The sequence below is a fragment of the Lupinus angustifolius genome, chromosome LG11 (genome assembly GCF_001865875.1).
Source record: "Lupinus angustifolius cultivar Tanjil chromosome LG11, LupAngTanjil_v1.0, whole genome shotgun sequence".
NCBI lineage: Eukaryota > Viridiplantae > Streptophyta > Magnoliopsida > Fabales > Fabaceae > Lupinus > Lupinus angustifolius.
The window spans coordinates 34,930,206-34,954,283 of NC_032019.1; the positions used below are offsets into that span (position 1 = coordinate 34,930,206).

A 24,078-nucleotide genomic window follows, 5' to 3' on the forward strand; every position below is an offset into this window, starting at 1 on the left:
TTTGCCAAGGTGATGCTTGACATATCGTTAGATATTTCCAGATACGAAATTTTAGCTTCATATTTTTCAGGAAGTGTAACTAGAATCTTTTGAAGTATTCTAGAATCAGAAAATTCAATACCAAGGAGTCTTACATTGTTGACAATGGGTAGAAGTTCATCAAAGTACTACTTGATTGTTTCTGAAACTCTCATCCTTTGTATCTTGAGTTCTCGGATCAAATTCATCACTTGCATCCCTTTGACCCTTTCATCTCCCTATATTTTTGCTTCAAAAAAGTTCAGATTTCACAAGTTGTTTTCAGTGTCATTATTCTGTTAAAAATGGTGAGTGAAACAGCTACATAAAAGCATGCTCTTGCTTTAGACTTTCTCTGCTTCATCTCCTTCTCATTTTCAATGGCTTCCCACATATCATTAGCATCCAAGAAAACTTTCATTCTAACAACCCATACATGATAATTCTTTCCAGTAAACAGTGGAGTTGAAAATGCAGCAGACACTACTTCTGAATTCATTTTGACAATTTTAGGTCATAGAAGGTAATAGAAAAAGTGTTTTGGTTGTGTTTGGTTTGTATTTGTTCTCACAAATCCCTCAAGATATAGCTCTAGATACCAATTTGTTGATTATGTAACAAGCAAAAGTGCAGAAAGGAAATATGTTATGTAGAAGACTTTTATTTATTTATCAACAAAACACATGATTTATACAGCATGGAAAAGAAAACTGATGAAAAATAAATAAATTCTTACATGAATAGCATATTAGTCAGATAAGTGCTCCAACATAGTAGATGAAAATATTTCTAACAGCCATGTTGGCTCTTTATTGCCTAATGAATATAATACCTTTTGAATTATATTAATCTCATTCTAATTGTGTTTTTGAAGTGGAGACCTTTTAGTTGATGAAATATTTTTAAAAATAATTAGTCATACTGCCAAACTTTTAAGGTGCAAGATTGTGGTGAAGGTTTGTTATAGTGATGGTTGTAGTAATGGTAGTCAAGATGGTGGTTTTGGCGACAACAATTGTGACGGTTAGGGTTATGGCAATGGTCAAGGTGATGTTAGTTGTCAGGTATTAGGGTTTGGTAAAAGTCAAGGTGGTGGTGGTGGCGGTGGGTGGTGGTGTAGCGACGAAAGTGTTTAGGGTGGTGGTTGTACTAGTGGCGACAAGTATGGTAGTGGTGTTAAAGATCTTGATTTGTAGTCATGGTTATATGTATGATGGTGGTAGTAATGGCAATGGCGACAATAGTGGGTGGTTGTCGAGGTAATTATAATTGTACTAATGATGATAGTGATCAAGGTGGTGATGTCGGAGATGATGGTTGAGGTGATGGTTATAGTGGTGATTGTAATACTCAGCCTTAACATGTAACCCTTTTGGTCGATGAATTTATGCAATGTGTTAATTTTTAAGTTTAAATATCCTTATAGTATTTTATTACTCAAATGAATTTCTCATGACTCAAATTCATAACCTTAGAAACTTATAACTATAGATTTCATTGAATCGGACTAAACATTACTGTCCACTTCAAATAACCAACATCCCCCACTCTCATTTCTTCCAACAAGATAAGATTTTCTCAATGCACTATTTTGTTCTATGTTTCTTTGTTCTTTTAATTTGTGTGCATGCTTCATGTATTTCTCAACTTCCATTTTAATTTGTGATTACCTAGAAATTTCCTAACTCACTTTCACACTATAACGTAGAAGTTTAGTTTTTTTGTCAACTTCTACAGTATATCATGGAAGTGAGTTAAGAATTTCCGAAGGACGCTTCTACACTATACACATAATATAAAAAGAATATGTCGTTGTAATTGAGGAGCGAACCCAATTGGAAAAAAAGATGGAAAAAACAACATACCTTAATGAACATGTAATGATTGTAAGTGAATATCATCATGAAGAGAAGCAAGATGATGATGTTTGTCTTAAATGGGTTAATCCGAGAGGAGAGTTGGTATTATGAAATGGAAGATAAGGTAATGGGGTTTTGGTTAATTAAAGGAAAAGAAAATAAAAATTGGATGAAAAAGGATATTTTGTGCTTTTTTAGAAGGGAAAATGAGTTAAAAAAATACCTTTTGATTTAAATATCTTTTCCCTTTTGTTTGAGTGCTAGACTCACATTTTTTTGTACTCCCAAGGTATATTCTCACATTTTTTGGTAAAGAATTAATCTCTTTTGGAATTCGTCGACACCTCTCTCAACAAGTGTCGCTCTCATGAATCGAACTCTCAACCTTAGCGATTCAATAAGGTCTTACACTATTAAACTAATGCATTGTTGGTCTAGAGTCACAAGTTTAATGACAACTCAGTTTCGAATGATGTCATATTATCTGTTTCAAGCCAATCAGAATGTTACTTTTTATTACTTTTGTTTTTTTTTTTAAATTTCATTTACTCATAAGACAATATGTGATTGGTTTCGGATAAGGGATAAGATATAATTGTGAATAACAGATCCCTATCCACTAATTCAAGGATTGAAATTCAATATTTATCAAAAATTAATTGTATATGAAAACATTTAAGCAATCATGATTCAAACCAATCATTTGGTAAGATGCAAACCAAATAAGTATAATTAATAAATATATGCCAAGACAAAAGTTTACAGCTTTCAATACCTAATAAGCTGGCACCAGCTTTTTGGCTCCTTCACCCTTCTCACTTATTGATCCTTCACGCGTTCCACTACCCATTCCATATTCCCATTATCATTATTTCTCTTCATCACACACATATAAATACACACCTCTTTCTAATTCTAACACATTCAATTACATTCACATCACATATATCTTTATGTCAAAAATGGCTTCTACTTGTAATAGGTGTTATGTGCTTATGGTGCTTTGTATAGTTGTTATTAGTTCCATGGTGGCTTCATGTGGTGCTAACTTGTTACAAGATTTTGATTTAACATGGGGTGATAATCGTGCTAAGATATTCAACAAGGGACAACTTTTATCTCTTTCTCTTGATAAAGTTTCTGGCTCTGGCTTCCAATCCAAGAAAGAATACCTCTTTGGCAGGATTGATATGCAACTCAAGCTTGTTTCTGGAAACTCTGCTGGCACTGTTACTGCTTATTATGTTAGTTTTACTTCTTTTTCACTAAACTATTCACTTCTTCTTTTACTTTAGTATTTACTAATTTATTGTGTAAAGTTTTTTATATACCTCTTAATGGCAACTAAACATTCACAAGAAACCATCATAGCAAACCCAAATATATTATGTTACATATTACGTTTTCCTCAATTCGCATGCATGCTGTTTTCAAACATAACCGTATTACTATTAGTTAAAGGTGAGTATGGGCTGGACAACGGTTTGTTCCTTACTCAACTCTAAATGTTGTTCAGGTCATTTTTTGAATTTGGGCCTAGACCCAAAAGTAACTCGATTCTAAATGACGATTGGGTCAGCCTTTGAACTCGGACAACTCAATTAAATATAATGCATACTTATTTTAAATGAAGTTTTCTCATTATTACTTATTATTATGGATATATAATTTAACATATAAAATGATATATGTATATATATTGTTAATCATATATATATATATATATATATATATTATGAAAAAATTAGAAATTCAATGATACTTTCAACTAATGATGTATCATTACTTAGTATATAATTGAATAAAGACACAATAAACATGATCAATGATTGACCATGGGAGGGGTATAAGGCTAGATCATATTTGTCCCCTACTCAGCTCTAATATTGTTTGGGTTTAATTTTTGAACTCAAACACAGCCTTAGGACCCAATGAGATTGACCCTATTCGAACTCGGTCATTATCAAGCCATACCGAGTAAGTGGATAGGGTCGGGTCTTCCTCACCCCTACTATTATTGAACTAACATAATCCAAAATCTTATCATTCAAAAATTGTTTTAGCCTTGATAGTTTTTTCTTAGTAATTTAGTTTAGTTAATCTTGGGTACATGCACATAATTTCATTTCATTATATGTCAACTCATTATTGATTTCTATATTATGGGATATGCAGTTGTCATCACAAGGGCCAACACATGATGAGATTGATTTTGAGTTCTTGGGTAATGTAAGTGGTGACCCTTACATTCTTCACACAAATGTCTTTAGCCAAGGCAAAGGGAACAGAGAGCAACAATTCTACCTTTGGTTTGATCCCACAAGAAACTTCCACACTTACTCTATCATATGGAAACCTCAACACATTATGTAAGTAACAATAGTATATAAGTGTTTAATATGTATATAGTGACAGTATAAGTGTTTTTTATATTGTCAGCAAATTATCGACTATTCATATATTAATCATCATTGACTCTCAAACAAAAGTAATATAAATTAATGATAGATCATATCCTGACAATATAAAACATAACTTTACATTGATGCTTAGATTTTAAATTCATGTGTAAAACGGTAGCATTATGGTACATGACATCTTATATGGTAACCATTTCTTTAGGTGTAGTCTTCACATAAAATATTATAATTTGAATAAATAAAAGTAACATACTAGTCAATACAAGTTTTTTAAGAAAACAAAATAAGACAAACGTATAAAGTGTTCACCATGTTTCCAAAACTGAAAAAATAATCACATGTTTTGATAATAGATTGTTTTCATAACATGTTTGTAATCCTATAGTAAATAACAGGAGAATCTTTACTTATCATAATATTAGAGAATGCTAATTAGTGTGTTGATTGTTTAAGGGCATGGTTAAGAAATCGATGATAGGAACATCACATTATTTTGACTACTTTTGAATGCAAAACATTAAGAACTTAAAAGATGCGGTTTTTAATACAAAATTTCTAAAGGCACTGATTACCAAAACCCTATCTTATTATGCACATAGTGTCCAAAAAATAGTGTTCTAACATTATTTGTTATTCATATTAAAAAATCTAATTGATGAAGTTGGTTAAATACAGATTTTTGGTTGATAACATCCCCATAAGGGTGTTCAAGAATGCAGAAATAGTTGGTGTTCCTTTCCCAAAAAACCAACCAATGAGAATCTACTCTAGTTTGTGGAGTGCTGATGATTGGGCTACAAGAGGTGGTTTGGTTAAAACTGATTGGTCCAAGGCACCCTTTATAGCTTACTACAGAAATTTCAAAGCCATTGAGTTCTCTTCAATCTCTTCCAATTCCATTTCTGATGAAGCAGTGCAAAGCAATGAGATTGATGCTAATGGTAGAAGAAGACTAAGATGGGTTCAGAAGTATTTCATGATTTATAACTACTGCAAAGATCTTAAGCGATTCCCACAAGGTCTTCCTGCTGAGTGTTGAGTGCAATCTCTCAAGCTTATAATCGGTTAAGTGGTGGTGGTGATGGTGGTGGTGATCGATTGTTTAGGTTAATTAATTCAATGGTTCTTGTAAAATAAATTATTTATTTGTCTTATTTATTTATGATTACATAATTTTAAATCTTGTTATATATCATTCATTCTTTATATGTCTATCTTTTAAATTTTCTCATCTCAATAATAAAATTATATTTTGTATCACTTTCTTATTAAATTTATCTTATGAGAAGTAGATCGTTCTCAAAAAAAAAAATTGAAGTTAGGTTTAATATGCAATATAATGTCAAGAATGCGTATATTTAAAATATCATTGCTCAATAATTCCACTATTAAAGATCCAATTAACAGAAAGTGAAATATGAATGGAGATTGAGCTTGATGATGCTCAATCAAGAAGGAGAAATGAAAAAGAGGAAGATATCTGGACTGCTGATGCGCCACTAGCTTATTGTCATGCGCCATGTGCTTGGTCAAATGTTATGCCCTAGACTTGCTTTGATGTGTCAATCGTGGCTTGGTCTTGATCGGGCATGGCTTGCCCTCATGCTACTTGATGCGCCACATGATGCATCCTGGCCAGGTTTTCACTATGTCATACTTTGTTTTGTCTCAGCTTTGTCTCGTGCTAGATCTTTTATCTTGTGTCTGCTCTTACCTGTGTCATGTTTGTGTTATCTAGGTCGTGACTTGTGCCAAGTTGCTATGTTTGGCTAGTCTGGTTGGTCAATTGGCATATTGTCATGGGGGAGCATATCTTTTGTCATAAGATGTGTATCACTTCATGTACTCATGCATTCTTATTGGTCAAAAATATAAAATTAATTTATATTAAATTCATACTTTACTTTTCTAACCAATGAGAAATAAGTGGTATATGATGTGGTATAAATCTTCAGACAATAGATGTGGTTCTATTGTTATGTGTTTGGTCGGACTAGGTGATTTTATGTGTTCTTGTCTAATATAAATCAATGTATCTAAAGCATACACGCACCCTAATTAAGATATGGAGTTAGATGCACAAGGATTTTAAATTGTAAATATGTGGTTATGGTTGCTTAATACAACTCATAACTTTTGTAATAATTGGGATATCACGACTATCACACATAATGCTATCTAAATTTGATGTTGTATCAAATCCTTACTCTTAATATTGTTAAGAAATTAAAATAATTGCAATTATTGTTAAAGATTAGGCTGGATTCAATTATATATCATTTTTTCTTCTGAAACTATGAGAAGCTAAGTAAGAACTAATCCCCCCTCATTATCCATATTAAGTTTTAACCTAACAAAACATATTAGGTTCTTTTCTAATCATCCACCTTTCAACTTGTTTATTTCCTCTTCTTTTTTAATATAATTATAGGTCATTTTGTTGGTTAAATTTTGGTGAATTGTAAGGAAAATGAAAGGCTTAAAACTATAAAATATACTTGTGAATGAAATCTAAAGATTTTACTTTCCAAAAAAAAAAATTACTCTCAAACAAATCCTACCTTAGTTATGACCTTATAGATTATATTACATAAGCTAATTAATCTCAACTCCTTCAAAGTAGCACCATGATTTACTTTTGGGATGAGAACAAGAGTTTCTACAAGATGAAAACGGTGAAGCCAAACATGAAGGCATTATGGACCAGCCTCCATATATTAATCCCCACAATTTGCCAATACTTCTTAAAAAAGAAAGGTTGAAAACCATCTAGACTAAGAGCTTTAAAGGATTGCATATTCATGTTTTTCTTTTTTGTTGAATATTTTCTTTTATTTATTTTAATTTTGTACTAAAAATTAACATAATTTGGTGTTCACAACCTCTAAATAAATTGTCTTAGAGGAAAATAGCAAACAAAATCTCCATTATTATTTGAGTCTTACACATTATTTTATAATTTATTATAATTCGTTATGAAATAAGAACAATATATACGTTTCCCTCACAAGGGTAAACATCGTTATTATTCTTATATGGGTTTCATAACTTACTTCACTCTTAACTAAACATCTACTTTTTTCGTTCGCTCTCATTGTTCTTATTTCTCTATCCTCGTTCTTATTTAAAACAGAATTTATAAAATAAGAATGAAAAATAGAGAATAAGATAAGAATGTTCTTATTCTGTTAATAATAACAATAAGAACAATCACTATAGTTGCTCTTACTAATGAGTGGCCTGATCTAAGGGAGTAGAAATCCTCTCCATTAATAGAGAGATGAGTACTATTTTTTACACTTAGTTTAAAAATAAAAATGTCACTATAAGTGTAAATAGAAGGACATAACTGTCATTTCATTTTAGTTTTTGTTTTGTTTTGCACAACACTTCTCTCTCCAATAATGGAGAGGAGTCTAGCTCAATCTAAAGATACTTTTGAAAATGTAAACGAAGGAAATATGTCTCTCCAAGTTGAGTAATCCCTGTGATCCTTTCTATATGACTCTTTTGATTAGTTTCATATGAATTAAAGAAGTTGATTAAGATATTTATTAGTATGACTTATTCATGGAAGAAAATGACTCAAAAATGAACCAAGTTGAATATAAACTAGTTTTTAGATATTAATCTCAAATACGCTAACCAATAGGTGTTTATTCAAGTGATATATGTTTGATTCATCTTCAGCAATGTCTTGGGTTCGAGTCTTATGAATAGAAAAATATCTGCTGCGAAAGTTAGCCATATATATCTGTGAATGTTCTCTGATTGGACATGATTCCCTACAATGTGAAAATACATAAAACAAAAAAAATCTCAAATAAGCTACTTTTTAAATTGGACTCTCCAACTATAATTATAAATTTGGATTTTACAATATAAATTTTAAAATTGAAAGTAGTTTTTAGATATTATAACTTTGAAAATTGAAATTCCTAAACAAGTCAACTAAATTAATTAAAAACTAAAATTTTAAAATATTCGATACATTATTTCCTATGTACATTTATCTCATTTTATTAGGCATTATCTATTAAGATAATTATGAGAAAAATATATATACTAACGATGTAAGAATTCTTTATAGCATTATTGTATCACTACACATTTGTATTTAATCATTAACTCAAAAAGAAAAATAAACAAATGACCGATGAATTGATTGTATATAAATTTTTACATTAATAATATATATATATATTACATTCGATAATCATTATGAAAAATCTCTTAGTTTTGAAGGATAAATACTTTGAATGGATAAAAATTATAAAAAATACCTTAACCATATTATTTAAGAAAAAAAGAAAGAGAAAAATGTGTATATTTTATACAATATCACTATATCATCTATTTTTAATGTTTAATTATCTCGAAAAAAGTATATTCAAAATGAAAGAAAAAGTTATGTGAAAGTTACTTTAACAAATTGAAAATATGATACTCACTATTTTTAATGCTTTTATATTTCTCAAAGTTTTATATTTCCTAAACAATTATTTTTTACAATTTCTTAACCCAACAAACAAAATCTGGGTCAAATGGATACAGCATTAATATATGACACGTGTACCACCAAAGTAACAATAAAAAACATATAAAATACATCATAATTAATATAATTATATTTTTTTGATATTACAGTGTAGAATTAAATTTTAACTATGATTTTAGGTCTCTACACATTTCTTTCTTTCTCATGGCCGGTGATAAAATAAAATAAAATACAAAACAATAACGCGCATTCTCTTTTTGTCTCTATATAATAACTCATTTAAACAAAAAACACTTTTCAGTTCTCACTCTTTTTCCTTGTTTTTCATCTCTATCTCTTTGATTCTTCTTCTATTGAAGATGACTGGGATTTCTGTTCCTGAAGGAGAAACCTCTGTTACCCTTGATTTGCTTAAGCAAATACAAGCTCAGTTTGCTAAGGACAGAGATTGGGACCAGTTTCATAGCCCAAGAAACCTTCTTTTGGCTTTGGTAACCTTTCTCTATTCTTAATTCAATTAAATAAAAACAAAAAATCACTTTTTTAATACCATTTGTATGTTATGACATTTTTTTAGGAAGACCCATTAGTTTTTCTTTTATTTTTGTTAGTGATGTGCACTCTTTTTTAAATTGCGGTAATGGTTGTGTTTATTGTGATTGTCAATTGTGTACTTAGGGCGTAAATTATTTTGCAATTAAAAAAATATTTTTAACTCTATGTGACATATTGTTGCTTGATGTGGTCCGATATGTTTACATTATAGTTCGATGCAGCCACATTATTGTGATTTGGAGTCACAACATAATTACGGTTGATACGATTGTAGCGGTTACTACAACGGTCACATCAGATGTTATGATCCACAGTTTAAAATTTTAAATCACTGGTGCTGTGTAATGATTCACTGAAGATGGGAGGGTTTTAGAGGCAGAAGAATCAATTCTTTTCTTATTTTAATTTAATCTATTTTCTTTATATTTGTTTGAAAATTGACTTAACTGATACAAATGTCATGAGTGGGATTGGCACAGATTCATAATATTTTTTAAGCTTTTTTTGTTCAATTGTTTATGTAGCTTTTTTCACTTTTATATACCTCCCAAAATACACTTTGAGAACAGATTCCATTTTGTTGTTGCAGTAGAAGATATATTATAATTTTTTCTCCCCTTTTCCCCTTTCCTTGCCTTATGTTTTGCTTTAACTTTAGTTTATTACTAGGATGCAATAGTGGGTCAAAATTAAGTGAAACATTTACTAGTATCTTACAATTTATTTATTTAGATAATTTTTGGAATAATACATTTTGATGTACATATTCTAAAACATTCAATATTTTGATAATTACTTCATGATATTGTTGACATGCCAACACTTATTGCTTCAAATAACAAATAGTTCAATCTTATGAATGAAAAATAAGGTGATATTAGGGGTTTAACTCTTCACATTAGTTTACTTGACTTGATTTTCTTTATCCGACTTCTTTTTTGTACTACCAAAGATATCCTCTTACTCTTTGGGTAAAGAATTAATCCCTTTTGGAATGCGTGATTGACTCTCCAACAAATTCGCTTATAAGAATCGAATTCTTGAATTTTTAGTCATCCTGAGGTCTAGTAAAACCTTACAGCACTAGATCAACACATTGTTGGTATTAGCTTATAACTCTAATGTCATTAAAGCAACAATTGTATATAAATATTGTATGAACAAACATTTTCATGAGCATTATGCAGAATCTGCTATAAGATTTTGGGTATTATAAAATAAATTGGTATGCAGGTGGGTGAAGTAGGAGAATTATCTGAAATATTTCAGTGGAAAGGTGAGGTTCAAAAAGGGCTTCCAGATTGGAAAGAAGAGGAAAAAGTTCATCTTGGTGAAGAGCTTTCAGATGTGTTACTTTACCTTGTGAGGCTATCTGACATATGTGGTGTTGATCTTGGAAAAGCTGCTTTAAGAAAAGTTGAACTCAATGCTATTAAGTACCCACCTATCATTGTTAAAGTATTATGAATGACACTTGTGAGAATACATTTGATTAACACAAAAAATGGTTAGAAATAAATTTAAAAACAGATTTAATAGTTTTACTTAATTTTACTATTTTTGATATTCTCCATGAATATTATTATTAAGAGTGTAATATGGCCTAAAAATTTATACACATTCATTATATCATCTACCATTAATTTAAATTATTTTTCTTAAAGAATCAATAATAATTGAATATAAATGATGAATATTACATTAGCAATACTGTCGATGTATACATTTTTTTCTATTATTAATTAAACCTTCAAACCTGTCCTACTAATTAATTTCTCGAATGATCACTAAGATATATGCTGTTATCCATAAATTAGTTAACAATAAAAAAGTAAAGTATATCTGCTTTAATTTTTAAAAGGAAGGTTGTGAGTTGGGACAGAAAGATTGTCATGGACAGATACAGAAATGCATTTAAAATCGGTTAATATTAATAATTTTTTATATTATTATTGTATCATTTACCATTTATTTTTAATATTTATTAACTCTTAAATAAAAGTAATATAAATAAATAGCGAATAATATATTACACTATCAATGCATGAATATTACAATTTTGTTTCTTTTTACTGTTAAGGAGGACATAGTATAGTGTATAGTAGGTTAGTAGTAGCATATTGCACATTTCTACTAAAGTTTAACCTCTGAACTAAAAAACCACTTAATTTTTGCAATTTACACCAACTCAGAACATGGACAATGAAATTGATTTTTTTTACTAGATAATACGGAAATTGTAAGTAATTTAGGAAAATATTAATTAAGTCATTAAATACTCAATTTATTACGATTGAGTAATTAATTGTTCAATAGATTGATAGTTGATTATCTCAATTATTGATTTATTTATTGAGACAGTAATAAATAAATAAGAATTGATGTTATTATCTAATATTTATATTTAGAGGATGTACAATGAAGTCTAATCACATATTCTTTGTGTCCAATTCATTATCGTTAATTTTTTCCTTTTATATTAATCTTATTAACAATCTTTCAAACACCATTTTTTCACCCAATTTAATTGAAGTTTGTCTATTGATTCAATATAGCTCAAACCTTTGTAGATACAATAATTATTATTTATCCTTCTTTTGTTACATGCATCATTATCTGTCATTCATTTGTATTACTTTTATTTAAGAATTTGTTTGAAAGTTGAATTTTGGAGAATAAGATAGGAAAAGATGTTTGAGAGTCATCTCACAAGTGTATAGTATTTCATGGCTCTCAAGCCTTCTATTTCTCTTCCTTCCCTTTCAAAATAAAACTTCCAAACTAACCCTAACAATCAATGATGAATGAAAATGAATGGTAGAAGATACATTAACAGTGTAAAAACTCTTACATTATCAGTACATACATCTTTCTCCCACTAAGAAACTTATTATTTAATTGTCAGTACATACATGTAATATGTAAGAAACTTATTATTTAATTGTTGCTATTTGTGATTATATATACTATGATGTCAAAGTTCTTTCTCCCCGTGCGTCATTATATAAAAATGAATAGCTGAAACTAAAGGGATACTTTTATATCAGGTGAATGATTCACTTGATTCCTTGATGTTTTAATAGGAAAAGAGGAGCCATGGTTCTTAGTGAGTCAGACAGTGAAAGCATAGACAAGTGATAACATCAGCTCATAGGAAAATAGTTCTTATACTTCTCGGGGTTTATTTGCGAGTTAAATATTGGAGTAGAGGAAAAAGAAATGAAAATTTTAAAAGTCATAAAATATACTTATACGTTGGCTCTCAAACCTTATTTTTCCATTCCTTCCCCTCCAAACAACTTGGAAACATACTCTAAGGCTCTCTAACTCTAAACACCTTTCATATTGTGCTTTTTAACTCTTGAGGCCACTCCTCCTAATGATGACAACCACAACCCTAAACTTGTAAAGAAGAATAAAAAAATTTCTCCCAAGCATTATTTTATTGGACACTAGAATTATTCCCAAAGCATGGATTTATAATTGCTGCCATCATGACCATGGTGATCATTATCGATGATATATCCATTGTTTTAAATTGTGGTTGTTGTTGTGTTTACCATAATCATAAAAAATTGTATAAAAATGTGATGAATGCAACCATAATTACGAGTATGATATTATTATCATTAAAGCGTGGAGTATAATTTAGGGATGTAGTTGTTTTTTGTTTTTATATATAAGGATAAAAATGTATTATATTATATTTAGAGAGTAAAAGTGTCATATCATGTATTTTTCGTACAATGATCCTCTACTGTAACAGAGAGGCAAATGCTTATTTCTCCTCATGTTTTCAATGCTAAAAATGTAATTTTATGATAAATAAAATGATAAAAATATTATTATATATTATCTTTTGTTTATTATTATTATATGACATTTGTCTCTCTAATAAAGAGATTCTTACTCTTTTTTTCTCATTTGCTTTTGATGCACTACTTCTCTTCACCCCTATTCCACATGCTATAAAAGAGTCTAGTATCATATGTCATGTTGCACAAAATAGTTTTAAACTACATACTTATGTTTAACATGATCAAGAGAGGTGTCACTATATCAATGTTCTCAAATTCTTCAATGTTAGTTGGGTTGTGCCATCCACCGCAGCGGCTCAGGCGAAGGAGAGGGAGCAACGTCCGGCTAGGGAACAAGCGGCGAGGGTTCTACCTTGGGTCACGTCGATCGGTACAATGGGGTGTCATGGCTCCTCTTAGAATGTTAAAGAAAATCATCATGGAAATTACACCAAAGGGACATTGGATTGAGGCTTATTGTTTATATATATCTTTGCTACGTTCCCATCTTTTCCCCCTTTGTTAATCACACATAATGGAGTTTTATCCCTTCCCTTCGTACTCTTAAATTCTCATTTCCTATCTCCTACTTTCTCCTTCATAATATAAAACCTAGGAAAACAAAATTGAGTGTTTAGAGCACAATGAATTGAATTGTGATTTGTGAGAAATTACGAGAAAATGTGATTATTATAATTGTAATCTGGGAAACTCTCAAAACTGTAATATTGTGATCGTAAAACTTGTAATCATAACACAATTAGTTTCAAAAGGTATTTGATCTTTGAGAAGGAATAATACAAGTATTAATTTTCTTTTGTAACGTTTGTAAAAAAAGACCAATCATTATTTTAGTGTTATGTGAAGGACTTACATTTTTATGTTAATAAGTACTTAATTGTGTTACATGCATCTCAATATTTGTACTAAAGTTCTTTTATATGAATGCTATGATAATAATTCCTACCATCAAAGAAATAATATCAAAAAGTTGTTCCCTTGTTTAACTACTAAGATTGAATTTTTTGTTCAAACTATATATGGTGAGTGAACTAATACCCACATTTAAAGTCTACTTCAAACTCTAAGTATTAAGTTTCATACATTCAAACATTTAATTCAACATTAATAATATTCATCTATTACAAAAATAAAAATAATAACACCATAGTACAACAATATAGCAGCATCAACAACATAATTTTAACGATTAAATAAGTAATAACATTTAAACAATAAAAAATATGAAAAATAGAAATTTTATATTATTAATTGCAAATCTAATTAGACTTAGAACCATGATCCTCTTCATTTTATGTGAATAGACAATACATATCATTTTAATCATAATCAGTCTAATTCCTAAAATTGGTAATAAAAATCGTCCTCATGATTTTGTAAAAAAAACATTTCAACACCATCTAAGCAAACTCGATTAGTTTGACTAGTTTTTTGTTGCCTTTTTAGATTGGTTTAGATTTGAGCACCCAATATGAAAGTAAACTTTTGATTTTTAAAAATGAAAAGAGATTTTAAAATGAGTGATTCATTTTTTTTTTGTCAATTTTTATTACTACTCTCCAACAAAAAATGTTACACATACTATTACATAAATAAACAAATGAGTAACTAATAAAAAAATAAATAAAAAAATTAAAATATCAGATGTATTTTTTAGTCATTTAAAATATATAAAATGGTTATTCATTTGATTCATGTGCATAAATAAAAAAGACGCTTTATTGACAGAATAATGAAGTTTAAAATTACAAAATTAGTCCCACGGGTAAATCTTATATACCACTATTTTTCTATCTCTCTATTTTCGTCTAATATTTCTTCTAATATAAGTTGTATAGTAAGTATTATATAAAACTTAGATCACTTGTCTTGAAAAGTGTATAGAAAAATTAAAAACAAAAATAATAATTTTATATTATTTATTAAAATCTGATTAATGTTAGATATAAAATGTGCTTTGTTCTGGCAGCACTGCACCTCTCTGTAAATGAGAAATGACAGTACTTTTTTTAAAGCACAAATGGGGAGAAATGATTAAAAAATATTGTTAACAATACAAAGAACAAGAGAATAGAAAGAATCATAGAGATATTAAACTTCTTCAATTATAGAAGTTCTCCTAGACCCATGTAAAAAATGCATGGGTTTCATGAAATCTTAAACATGAACTAGTTCTATTCACATCCAACTCATATATACAGAACCTTTATAAAGGTTATGAATATTAACTATTTTCATGTCTCATATATAGACTAAAAAATATAGTCTATAAAGTTGAAACATGAAAATAATCTAAAGCTTAATTCTTAAACAGATTCTACTTGAGCAGAGTTAATCTTACCAAACCTTGATAATTGAGGCTTGAACTCTATTACCCCATTTGTAATCTTTGATTTCAATTTGATATTGTTATTCTTTTCATTGGTTGAATTCTTTGTTGCACTGATTCTATGAAGATGACACCTAAATGAACCTTCATGAGTGGTTGGTGAACAAAAACATATCTTCTTAGAATGTGTGTTTGATTTGCTTTTGTTGTTTTCCTTTATGTTCAATTTCTCAGTGCCATTCTTTACCACCTTTAACAATTCATCTTTACCTGAAATGCATGTCTTCTTGGACTCATTAAATGGTTTTCTTTTTGTTACATTTTCATTCCCTTTATCAATAGTCCTCTTTCTTATCAATGCTTTCAACAATTCTTCTCCTCTTTCACTTGCTATATTCTGCATTTTGCTACTTCTGGTGATTCAAAAATAGAGAGATTCTGCACCAATCTTTATCAGTGTTAGGGTGATTAAAATTGAATTTTTTCTCTCATCCCAAATCTTGTCCGCACCAATGAAAACATGTCATATCAATTAAAATTTTAAACATTTATTATTTTATCCGATACTTTTGTTTCATTGTAATTGGTGCAGATATGATTTGAGACAAAAAATCATTGTTCAACAAATATATATTCCTTTATCATGCTTTCAATTAAAGCAAAAAATAGCTACTACCAATTCCTAAAAGAGCAATAACATTGGTAAGCAAAACTCAAGTGCAATAAATTCTTGAACTATACTGTAACAAGAAACCCTATTTCACAAGTAATCTTTCCTCAAGAATTAGAAATGGTAACAACATCACGTTCAAACACATGGGAAAATTCAAGAACTACAGCAATATAAATCAATTGAAGTTAAAGAGAAAAGAAAGAGATTTAGAAAAGTAACATACTTAAGAGAAGTGTTGTTGGTGTGAGAATGAAGTTGAAAGCTTTAGAAAACAAACACTGTGGGAATGAATTCAAGATCCAAACAAGAAAAAGAGTTTACCAAAACCAAAGTTGATGGAAGGTTTAGATTAGCAAAAAAAGAAGGAATTTCTCACTACTTTATGGGGCTACTTGTGCATAATATTTATGCATTAAAATTTATATATAGTTATATTAAAAGTCTTTAAAAATCGATTCTGTGCATCTTAATAATGAAATTATATTATTTTTGCATCATTCATTCATATATAAGAATTATAGACTTCTAAATATAATTATTATACAAAACAATATTGAATAATATAATAATTATTATATTCATAATTAATTTGGATTGTTCTTATCAAAATTTAAAGATAAATACAAATAATTTTTAAGTGATGTTCAACTAACATTTAAAAAAAAATATTATAAGAAAAAGTGTATATATTTTATACACCGATAGTAACATCCACTTTTTATATTTAATTAATTTTATTTTTCAAATAAACAATTTAAATGAATAATGAAAGATTAATTGACAATATATAAATCTTAAATAATAATAAATATTACACTAATTTATTATTCTCCTTCAACGGAATAAATCTTTATTCCAAATAATGGAGAGAGAAGATAAAAGTGGAGCTTTTAAATGGGTGCCACGTCCTTTCATGCAGAATGTACTAACTCGACACTTGGACTTTGGTGTCAGTTTGTATTAAGCAATGTTAAGTAAGAGCAACCAACCATTCTTAATCTTGTTTTAATAGAATAAGAATATTTTTATCATGTTCTTCCCTGTGTCATTTTTATTTTTTTGCTTTTGTCCTTAAATAAGAATAATTATTGGTTATTCTTAGTTAAGAGAAATTGAGGAGAGAGGTAGATGTTATGCGAAAAGTAGATATTATGAGACTCAAATAAGAATAAGAATGATGTTTATCATGAGAAAAAATATATGTTGTCAAACTTAGTAGATTCTCATGTTCTTATTTCATGCAGCTTGGTGCAGAATACCTCAGCCAACTTCCATCATGAACCAGCTGACTTGGCCACAATATCGTATCATGGCCTAGAGGACTCGGTCAGAAAGTTAGATATGATGCATCAACCTGGTCTATTTGACTCAGTCACAAATTCTGTTGTGGTGCTTCAACCTCGGTCAGTCTTGGCGCATCAGTTGGGCATGGCGGATCAGAATCAGCCATGCGTGGCCCATCAACGTCGGTCAGACTTAGCGCATCAGTTGGGCATGGCGCATCAGTATCAATCACGCAAGGCGCATCAGCCTCGGTTAGGCTTGGCGCATCAAATTGATTTGAGTGAGGCATGTGAATCTCGGTAGACTTGGCGCATCAGATGTGTGTGGCGCATCATCCTCGGTCAGAGTTGGCGCATCAACCTCGATCAGATATGGTGCATCAGTTGGGCATGGCACATCAGCCTCGGTTAGGCTTGGCGCATCAAATTGATTTGGGTGAGGCACTGAATCTCGGTAGACTTGGCGCATCAGATGTGTGTGGCGCATCATCCTCGGTCAGAGTTGGCGCATCAACCTCGATCAGATATGGTGCATCAGTTGGGCATGGCGCATCAAGCAGGAAGCATGGGCAAGATGCACCAAACTCAAGTCCCCCAGTCAGATTCCTTGATCTAGATGTACAACGATGTGCCCATCATTCAAATCAATTCATGGGCCAATAGTGAAGCTAAATCTGATCAAGTGCTTAGGTTATGCACTCCTTCTTTGTTTGGTCAAGTTGGTCAATGAAAAAGTCAATTGTTTCTTAAGTCTCAAGTAATTGTGATTGGTGTTATAGCATTTTGCTCACTTGTGTTTTATGTTACAAACAGATTTAGTTAGGAGTTACTTAGGAATAGTTGTTAGTAATCATTGTATAAAAGAGTGCCTTGTATTCTTTTGAAGATCATCAATGAAAAATACGTCATTCTCTTTAAGCTTTCTTCTTATCATATAGCTTGTTATCACCATCAATGGAGTTTTTCTTTCTAATATGATATGAGAGCATCAATTGATGTTCTGCTGCGCCTTTTCATTTTGGCTAAAAAATGAAATGATAACATAAAGTGTTAGACGATATTTAGATTATAAAGCATTACAATCAAATTGGTATCATTTTATTTGATTTTATCAATACTTTATATTTCTTTTTTTAGTTAGTATTTGAGTTTATCATCTTATCGATTATAACAGCTTCTACCTATATAATAAATTATTTATACTAACTCATATTTGAGTTTGATCAATTTTTACCATCATAAACTTCTATATTTTATCAGAACGGTTTCATCATCCATTTTGTTGTGTCACCTTCTAGTTAGTATTCATTCTTTTTTTCTCAACTTCACAATTTCATATTACATGAAACATTTATCCAAATATAAAAATTCACTTGTTCTTCCATTATGTATTTATTTATATGATCATCTTTACAATGACAGTCATTTTTGCTATATCTTTTCTCACATTAACAAATTATGTTAGTATAGGCTTATTTTCCATTGACAATCATTTGATGGTGATTATACTATCATGTTTTATTTCCATCGACGTTCATTCTGGTGGTGCATTTTCTTTTATTCAAGAATTATCTTAGTAATGACTCATTTTTCATTGATGCTCATTCTGATGGTGATTATACCACTTGTTCTATTTCCACCGACGTTCATTCCTATGGTGCCTTTTCTTCCATTGGCGAGTTATTTATAAATGATTTATTTTCCATTAACGATTATCCCGATGATATACAAGTGGTTTCTCTTCACTCGATGATCATTTTGGTGGCACATTTTGTCCCCTAGCTAGATGAATTATATTAGTTATGACTGTTTTTCATATCGATGATCATTCTGATGTTGATTATATATGTAGATTTTGAATTTTAGAACACCTTTCAACAATTTCTTGTAGAGCGTCATTTGATTATTTAAAATTTTATTTTTAAATGAATTATTTGTAAAAAAACTTAAAGCTTAGTAACCTTTAATTTGATGTGAAGTGTTAGATAATATTTTGATTGATAGAATATTATTTTATTTAGGATTATGTCAACTTCATTTTATTTTATTTTGTCTATAATTTATATTTATCTTGTTAGTAAGTATTTGAGTTTATTATCTTATCATTTAATAATTTTTGTCAATATAATAAATTGTTTGGATTAATTTATTAACTATGAATAATATTTATACCTTAAATTTCTACATAAAGTAGTTTTATTTGATATCAAATGAATGATTTCAATGAATAAAAAAATTAATTGTACAAATAAATAGAGGAATCAATATACAAAAGAAGTGTTAAGAAACACTTGGAGGGAAATGGCAAAAATAAACTTTCTCATTATATATAAGATTTATGAATAAATAAGTGGGAAAAAATTCCGACATTTTTTCACTGTCATATATATTTTCCTAAAACTCCTATCCTCTCATCCTATCTGTTATTGGAAATCAATCATAAGGACCAAACATACATAAAAAGTTTAATATGGGATATTCATAAGAATCACATGATATATAGTTGTGTACATATGATATATTTTTTTTTTAACCCTTTTTTCTTGAGTTTCTCTTTACACTACTTTTCAAATGAGTCACCCCAAACACACCACTAAATGGAAAGTGAAAGAATATAATAAAACAACATGGCTTAAATTGGCAAGAAAATAATAGTCATAAATGTAAAAGTAATATTCTTGGATCCAAAATATGCTTCTCTTACATAAACATAATCCAATTGAAGTATCTATTCCTCTCTTTCATGTTTATGTACATTGGATTCTGGATCACTTCTGATTTCAAGAAATGCATAAGCAGCTAGAAAAGAAACATAACCCTCTCTTCTGCACTCAATAAAATCAGAAAGCAAATAAGTAAAGGAAATCAATAAAAAATAAACTTTAATATTTATGTGATGTTTCAATATAAAATATTTATATACACTCAATGTATCATTTATTTATATTATTATTTTTTGAAAAATCTGATCATATATAAAACTTAGACACTATTATTGTATACATTTTTTTCTTTAAAAAAATATTTTATCAAAAGATGCAAAAGCTAACAGAATTTTTTTTATTTCTCATAGGTATCCTCGCACTAGAGACAATCATGTCCGAGCCGGTAACATCCATAGATATGTGGGACTAACTCTTCTAGCGGGTATTTTTTCATTCACATGACTCGAATCCGAGACTTTGCTTAAGAGGAATCAAGCATGTATTACTTGAACCAATTCTAGTTGGTTTAAAGCTACTGGCAATTAATAAATTTAAAGTAAGATATGAATGAAAATGTAAATTTTTGTGGTGAAAAAGTAAAAGGGTATGAGTGAGGGTTCCACCTTTTTATTTCTCTGATAAAGAAGCCCTGGTGATATCTTATACAAGTCTTCATCAACAGGTTTTGGTTTTGGCCTTGGAACAACATTCACATCCTTAACCCTACTCTTCTTTTTTGCTTCTTTTTCTTGCTTGTGACCCACCTTTGCCTGCAATGTCAGCACATATTTAAGAACATTATCACTGCTTTACATAAAGTTATTTTTTAAGCTACCTACCACAAACTTGAATGTTCATATGGTAAAGTTATATATGGAATTAAAATATAAATTTCATTAGTTTTGGTATAGGTAACTAATGTTGAAGAATGCACCTTCAAGTAATTTTCTAAAAACCGAATAATATTTGTTTAATAAGTTACTTATACAACAATAAGCTTTCACACTTAAAAATAACATAACATCTTCTATCCCGAGATATGTACGGTCGTTGTTTACCTAAGAGAAAAGTTTGTCATAATTGAATATACATGCACCCTCGTGAACAAAGGTACTATGTTGATAATTTCTCAGGCTACGCGTGAATCATTGATGTCATTCATTAATTAGAAGGTCCCACTATAAAGTATGTGACCTACCAAGCTAGAAAAATCTATGACCAAAGTTACTTTATTTTTCACTACTCACTGTCTAACCCCTTATTCAACTTCGTTGTGTCACTTCAAAAACCAGATACGTAGTAAGTAAAGAAATTAAAGCATTTTCCTCAACTACTAAGAATATCTTCACCGTACCGTATGCATAAGAAACTAATTCCTTTTAAGTTGTGTGATTATCTCTTCTAATAAATGTTACTTATAAGGAATGACTTATAAACATGATAAATGTTATTAAACAAATAAACATGATAAGGTGGGAAAAGTAGAGAAGACATCACATGGAGAAGTAGAGAAATTTTTAAAAGTGTGTTTGCATGATTTTCGCCAAACCATGATTTTGATGTGAAACTGATTTTGGTATAAAATTGTTAAACATGGCAGGAGTTTCAAGGACAAGGATATGCTGTCTCGAAATATATTCTAAAGTCTGTCTCAAACAAATTATATTATATCTTGTCAGTTAAAAAAATAAAATATTTATGATTTTATCAATTTTTATTTACTATAATTGGCTAGGAACAGATTTTGGGACAACATATCTCCATCCTGAGTTCTAAACCCATCGTCAAAAGTAGGCACTCCCTAAAACATCAACCACTAAACACTCCATTCACTAATATAAGCATTTTGAAAAGTAAAATGATTGTTTAAATCTCAAATATTCATATAAAAATTTCACATACTAGGCTCCAAACACATAATACAGGATCTCACATTTTAAGAGGGTTCTACTATTTAAAATTGAGGGGGAAAATGTATGAATTAATACTATGAAATAATTTTATATTATTATTAACTTTTAAATATAAATAACAAAAATAAATACGTAATTTAAATTAATGATAAATAACATACTAATTATTTTAAAATCACTAACTTTTAAGATAATTTTATACTGTCATCCACAATTTATATTTGATCATCATGATAAAAGTTACACTTAATATTTATAAATTTTTATATTACAATATTGAAAACTTGGTATATGACAAGATTATCTGAAAACTTGATATTAAAAATTGGTACATGCTTATCATAGAATGAAAAGAATAAGAAGATTATATTATATGTGCAATATATACATACCTTTCTGCGAGGAACAACAATCATAGTAGGTGTAACAACATCATTCTCATACAAGTTCCCTGCAACATAAAGATCACGTTCTTCAGATTCAGTGTAACTGTAGTGTAACAACCCAGCTTGTCTCGCTGACTCAAAGCACTGTGTGAATGCCAAGTTTTCATTCCAATCCCAGCTCCCAAATGCTGGTATATGATTCCTTTTATAATAGTACTCCTATTATTACATAAACACAAAAAAAATGTAAATGAAACTAAGAAACCATTCGATAATTGTATTTAATTTCACATTAATAATGAGTATAATATGAAGATAAACGAATTATATATATATGTCGGGGTAATATAAGTGGCAGAGTTGCTTTGCTGATACTATTCGATACGTAAATAAATAATATCAAGAAAGGGTAACAAGAAGATGAACATGAATGAGATACTCACTTCCATGAGATAAGGGTCTGAAAGAATGGTTTGATGAAAATGGGTTTAGCTATGTTATGTGTCTGTTGCAAGTGATTTAAAAAAGAATGTGACCATGCGTGATATAGAAATTAAAGAAGAGAGAGAGGGTAAAGTTTTTTTTTTGCTTCCCCATCCACATGTATTCTCGCACCGGAGGTAATCCTTTCCGAGCCGGGGATATCCACATGTATATAAGGCTAACTCTTCCAGTAATCATTTTTTCTATCTACAAGACTCGAACTCGAGACCTTACTTAAGAGGAATCAAACATGTATGTATGACTTGAACCAACGTTCCATAGGGTAAAGTTTGGAGTAATGGGGTATGGGATATAAAGCAAAATAAAATAACTTGTAATGGTAATGGGAAAGGAAATCAGAAAACGAAGTTACACAGTATGAGACAGAGGGACAAAGAGGTAAGATGTGGGAAAGAGTGATAAAGGGTGAAAATGAATGACAAAGAGGTAAAAGTTGATTCTGCTATTTTTTTCATTTTAGAGAGGAAAATATGATATATGAATTTTATATATTGTTATTATATCATTATGTTTACTTATTATTGACTCTCTTAAAAATATATATATATAATATAATGAGTGTGTATATATTGTTACATTATTATGCATCATTCATTCATGTTTGATCATTGTTCACTCTCTCCATTTTTACATATGAGTGAACCTTATATCACACAAATTATATACGATCATATCAATATATTATTTATAATTAATTTTTTTGAAGAATTAATTAAAAATAAATGATGAATAATAGACTTTCAATATATAAAACTGGTATACTGTTACTAAATGCATTTTCTCCTTCTTAATAATTAGACATTCAATCTTTTTGGACTTATTTGAAACAACTTTTTTATGAGATGCAATGCTAAGTTTAAAATCTAAATAAGGCTTTTGATTTTAAATATTGTTTTCGAAACAAAACATCTTTGAAAAAAAAATAAGATTGAAATCATTTTTAATTCGTTTTCAACCACTTTTGCCTCACCCTTAAAATAATAAAAAATGTTTTTAGAGTATAGTTTTTAGTTTAAATTTTTTCATCCAACCACCATAGCTATTGTTGCATTCCCATATTATCATTGTCATATCATCATAATCAATATCACCACTAGCATGATAATCATTTCGTTGT

The 24,078-nt window shown here is 29.5% G+C and overlaps 3 protein-coding genes across 3 annotated transcripts; 2 read left to right on the forward strand and 1 right to left on the reverse strand.

Annotated features, from left to right (window-relative positions):
• LOC109359374 (xyloglucan endotransglucosylase/hydrolase 2-like) lies at positions 2,800–5,412 on the forward strand. Its single transcript, XM_019604013.1, has 3 exons — positions 2,800–3,121; positions 4,053–4,246; positions 4,973–5,412. The coding sequence occupies exons 1-3, from the start codon at positions 2,831–2,833 to the stop codon at positions 5,334–5,336; spliced, it is 849 nt and encodes a 282-aa protein (XP_019459558.1). The 5' UTR covers positions 2,800–2,830; the 3' UTR covers positions 5,337–5,412.
• LOC109359939 (dCTP pyrophosphatase 1) lies at positions 9,083–10,817 on the forward strand. The gene is made up of 2 exons (XM_019604632.1): positions 9,083–9,286; positions 10,584–10,817. Exons 1-2 carry the CDS (start codon positions 9,155–9,157, stop codon positions 10,815–10,817), a joined length of 366 nt encoding a protein of 121 aa, XP_019460177.1. The 5' UTR covers positions 9,083–9,154.
• LOC109360067 lies at positions 20,086–23,027 on the reverse strand. Its single transcript, XM_019604805.1, has 4 exons — positions 22,901–23,027; positions 22,464–22,676; positions 20,782–20,928; positions 20,086–20,278 (listed from the first exon to the last, which is right to left on the reverse strand). Exons 1-4 carry the CDS (start codon positions 22,904–22,906, stop codon positions 20,234–20,236), a joined length of 411 nt encoding a protein of 136 aa, XP_019460350.1. The 5' UTR covers positions 22,907–23,027; the 3' UTR covers positions 20,086–20,233.

What these genes read in the sequence shown, in the direction of transcription:
- LOC109359374 (XM_019604013.1), top strand. Translation starts at nt 2,831, where the DNA reads ATGTCAAAAATGGCTTCTACTTGTAATAGGTGTTATGTGCTTATGGTG. An exon ending in GCACTGTTACTGCTTATTAT is followed by an intron (nt 3,122 to 4,052) that starts GTTAGTTTTACT and finishes TGGGATATGCAG; the next exon opens with TTGTCATCACAAGGGCCAAC. An exon ending in TGGAAACCTCAACACATTAT is followed by an intron (nt 4,247 to 4,972) that starts GTAAGTAACAAT and finishes GGTTAAATACAG; the next exon opens with ATTTTTGGTTGATAACATCC.
- LOC109359939 (XM_019604632.1), top strand. Translation starts at nt 9,155, where the DNA reads ATGACTGGGATTTCTGTTCCTGAAGGAGAAACCTCTGTTACCCTTGAT. An exon ending in GAAACCTTCTTTTGGCTTTG is followed by an intron (nt 9,287 to 10,583) that starts GTAACCTTTCTC and finishes ATTGGTATGCAG; the next exon opens with GTGGGTGAAGTAGGAGAATT.
- LOC109360067 (XM_019604805.1), bottom strand. An exon ending in TTGTTGTTCCTCGCAGAAAG is followed by an intron (nt 20,929 to 22,463) that starts GTATGTATATAT and finishes CTGACATTGCAG; the next exon opens with GCAAAGGTGGGTCACAAGCA. An exon ending in TTTATCAGAGAAATAAAAAG is followed by an intron (nt 20,279 to 20,781) that starts GTGGAACCCTCA and finishes TATTGAGTGCAG; the next exon opens with AAGAGAGGGTTATGTTTCTT.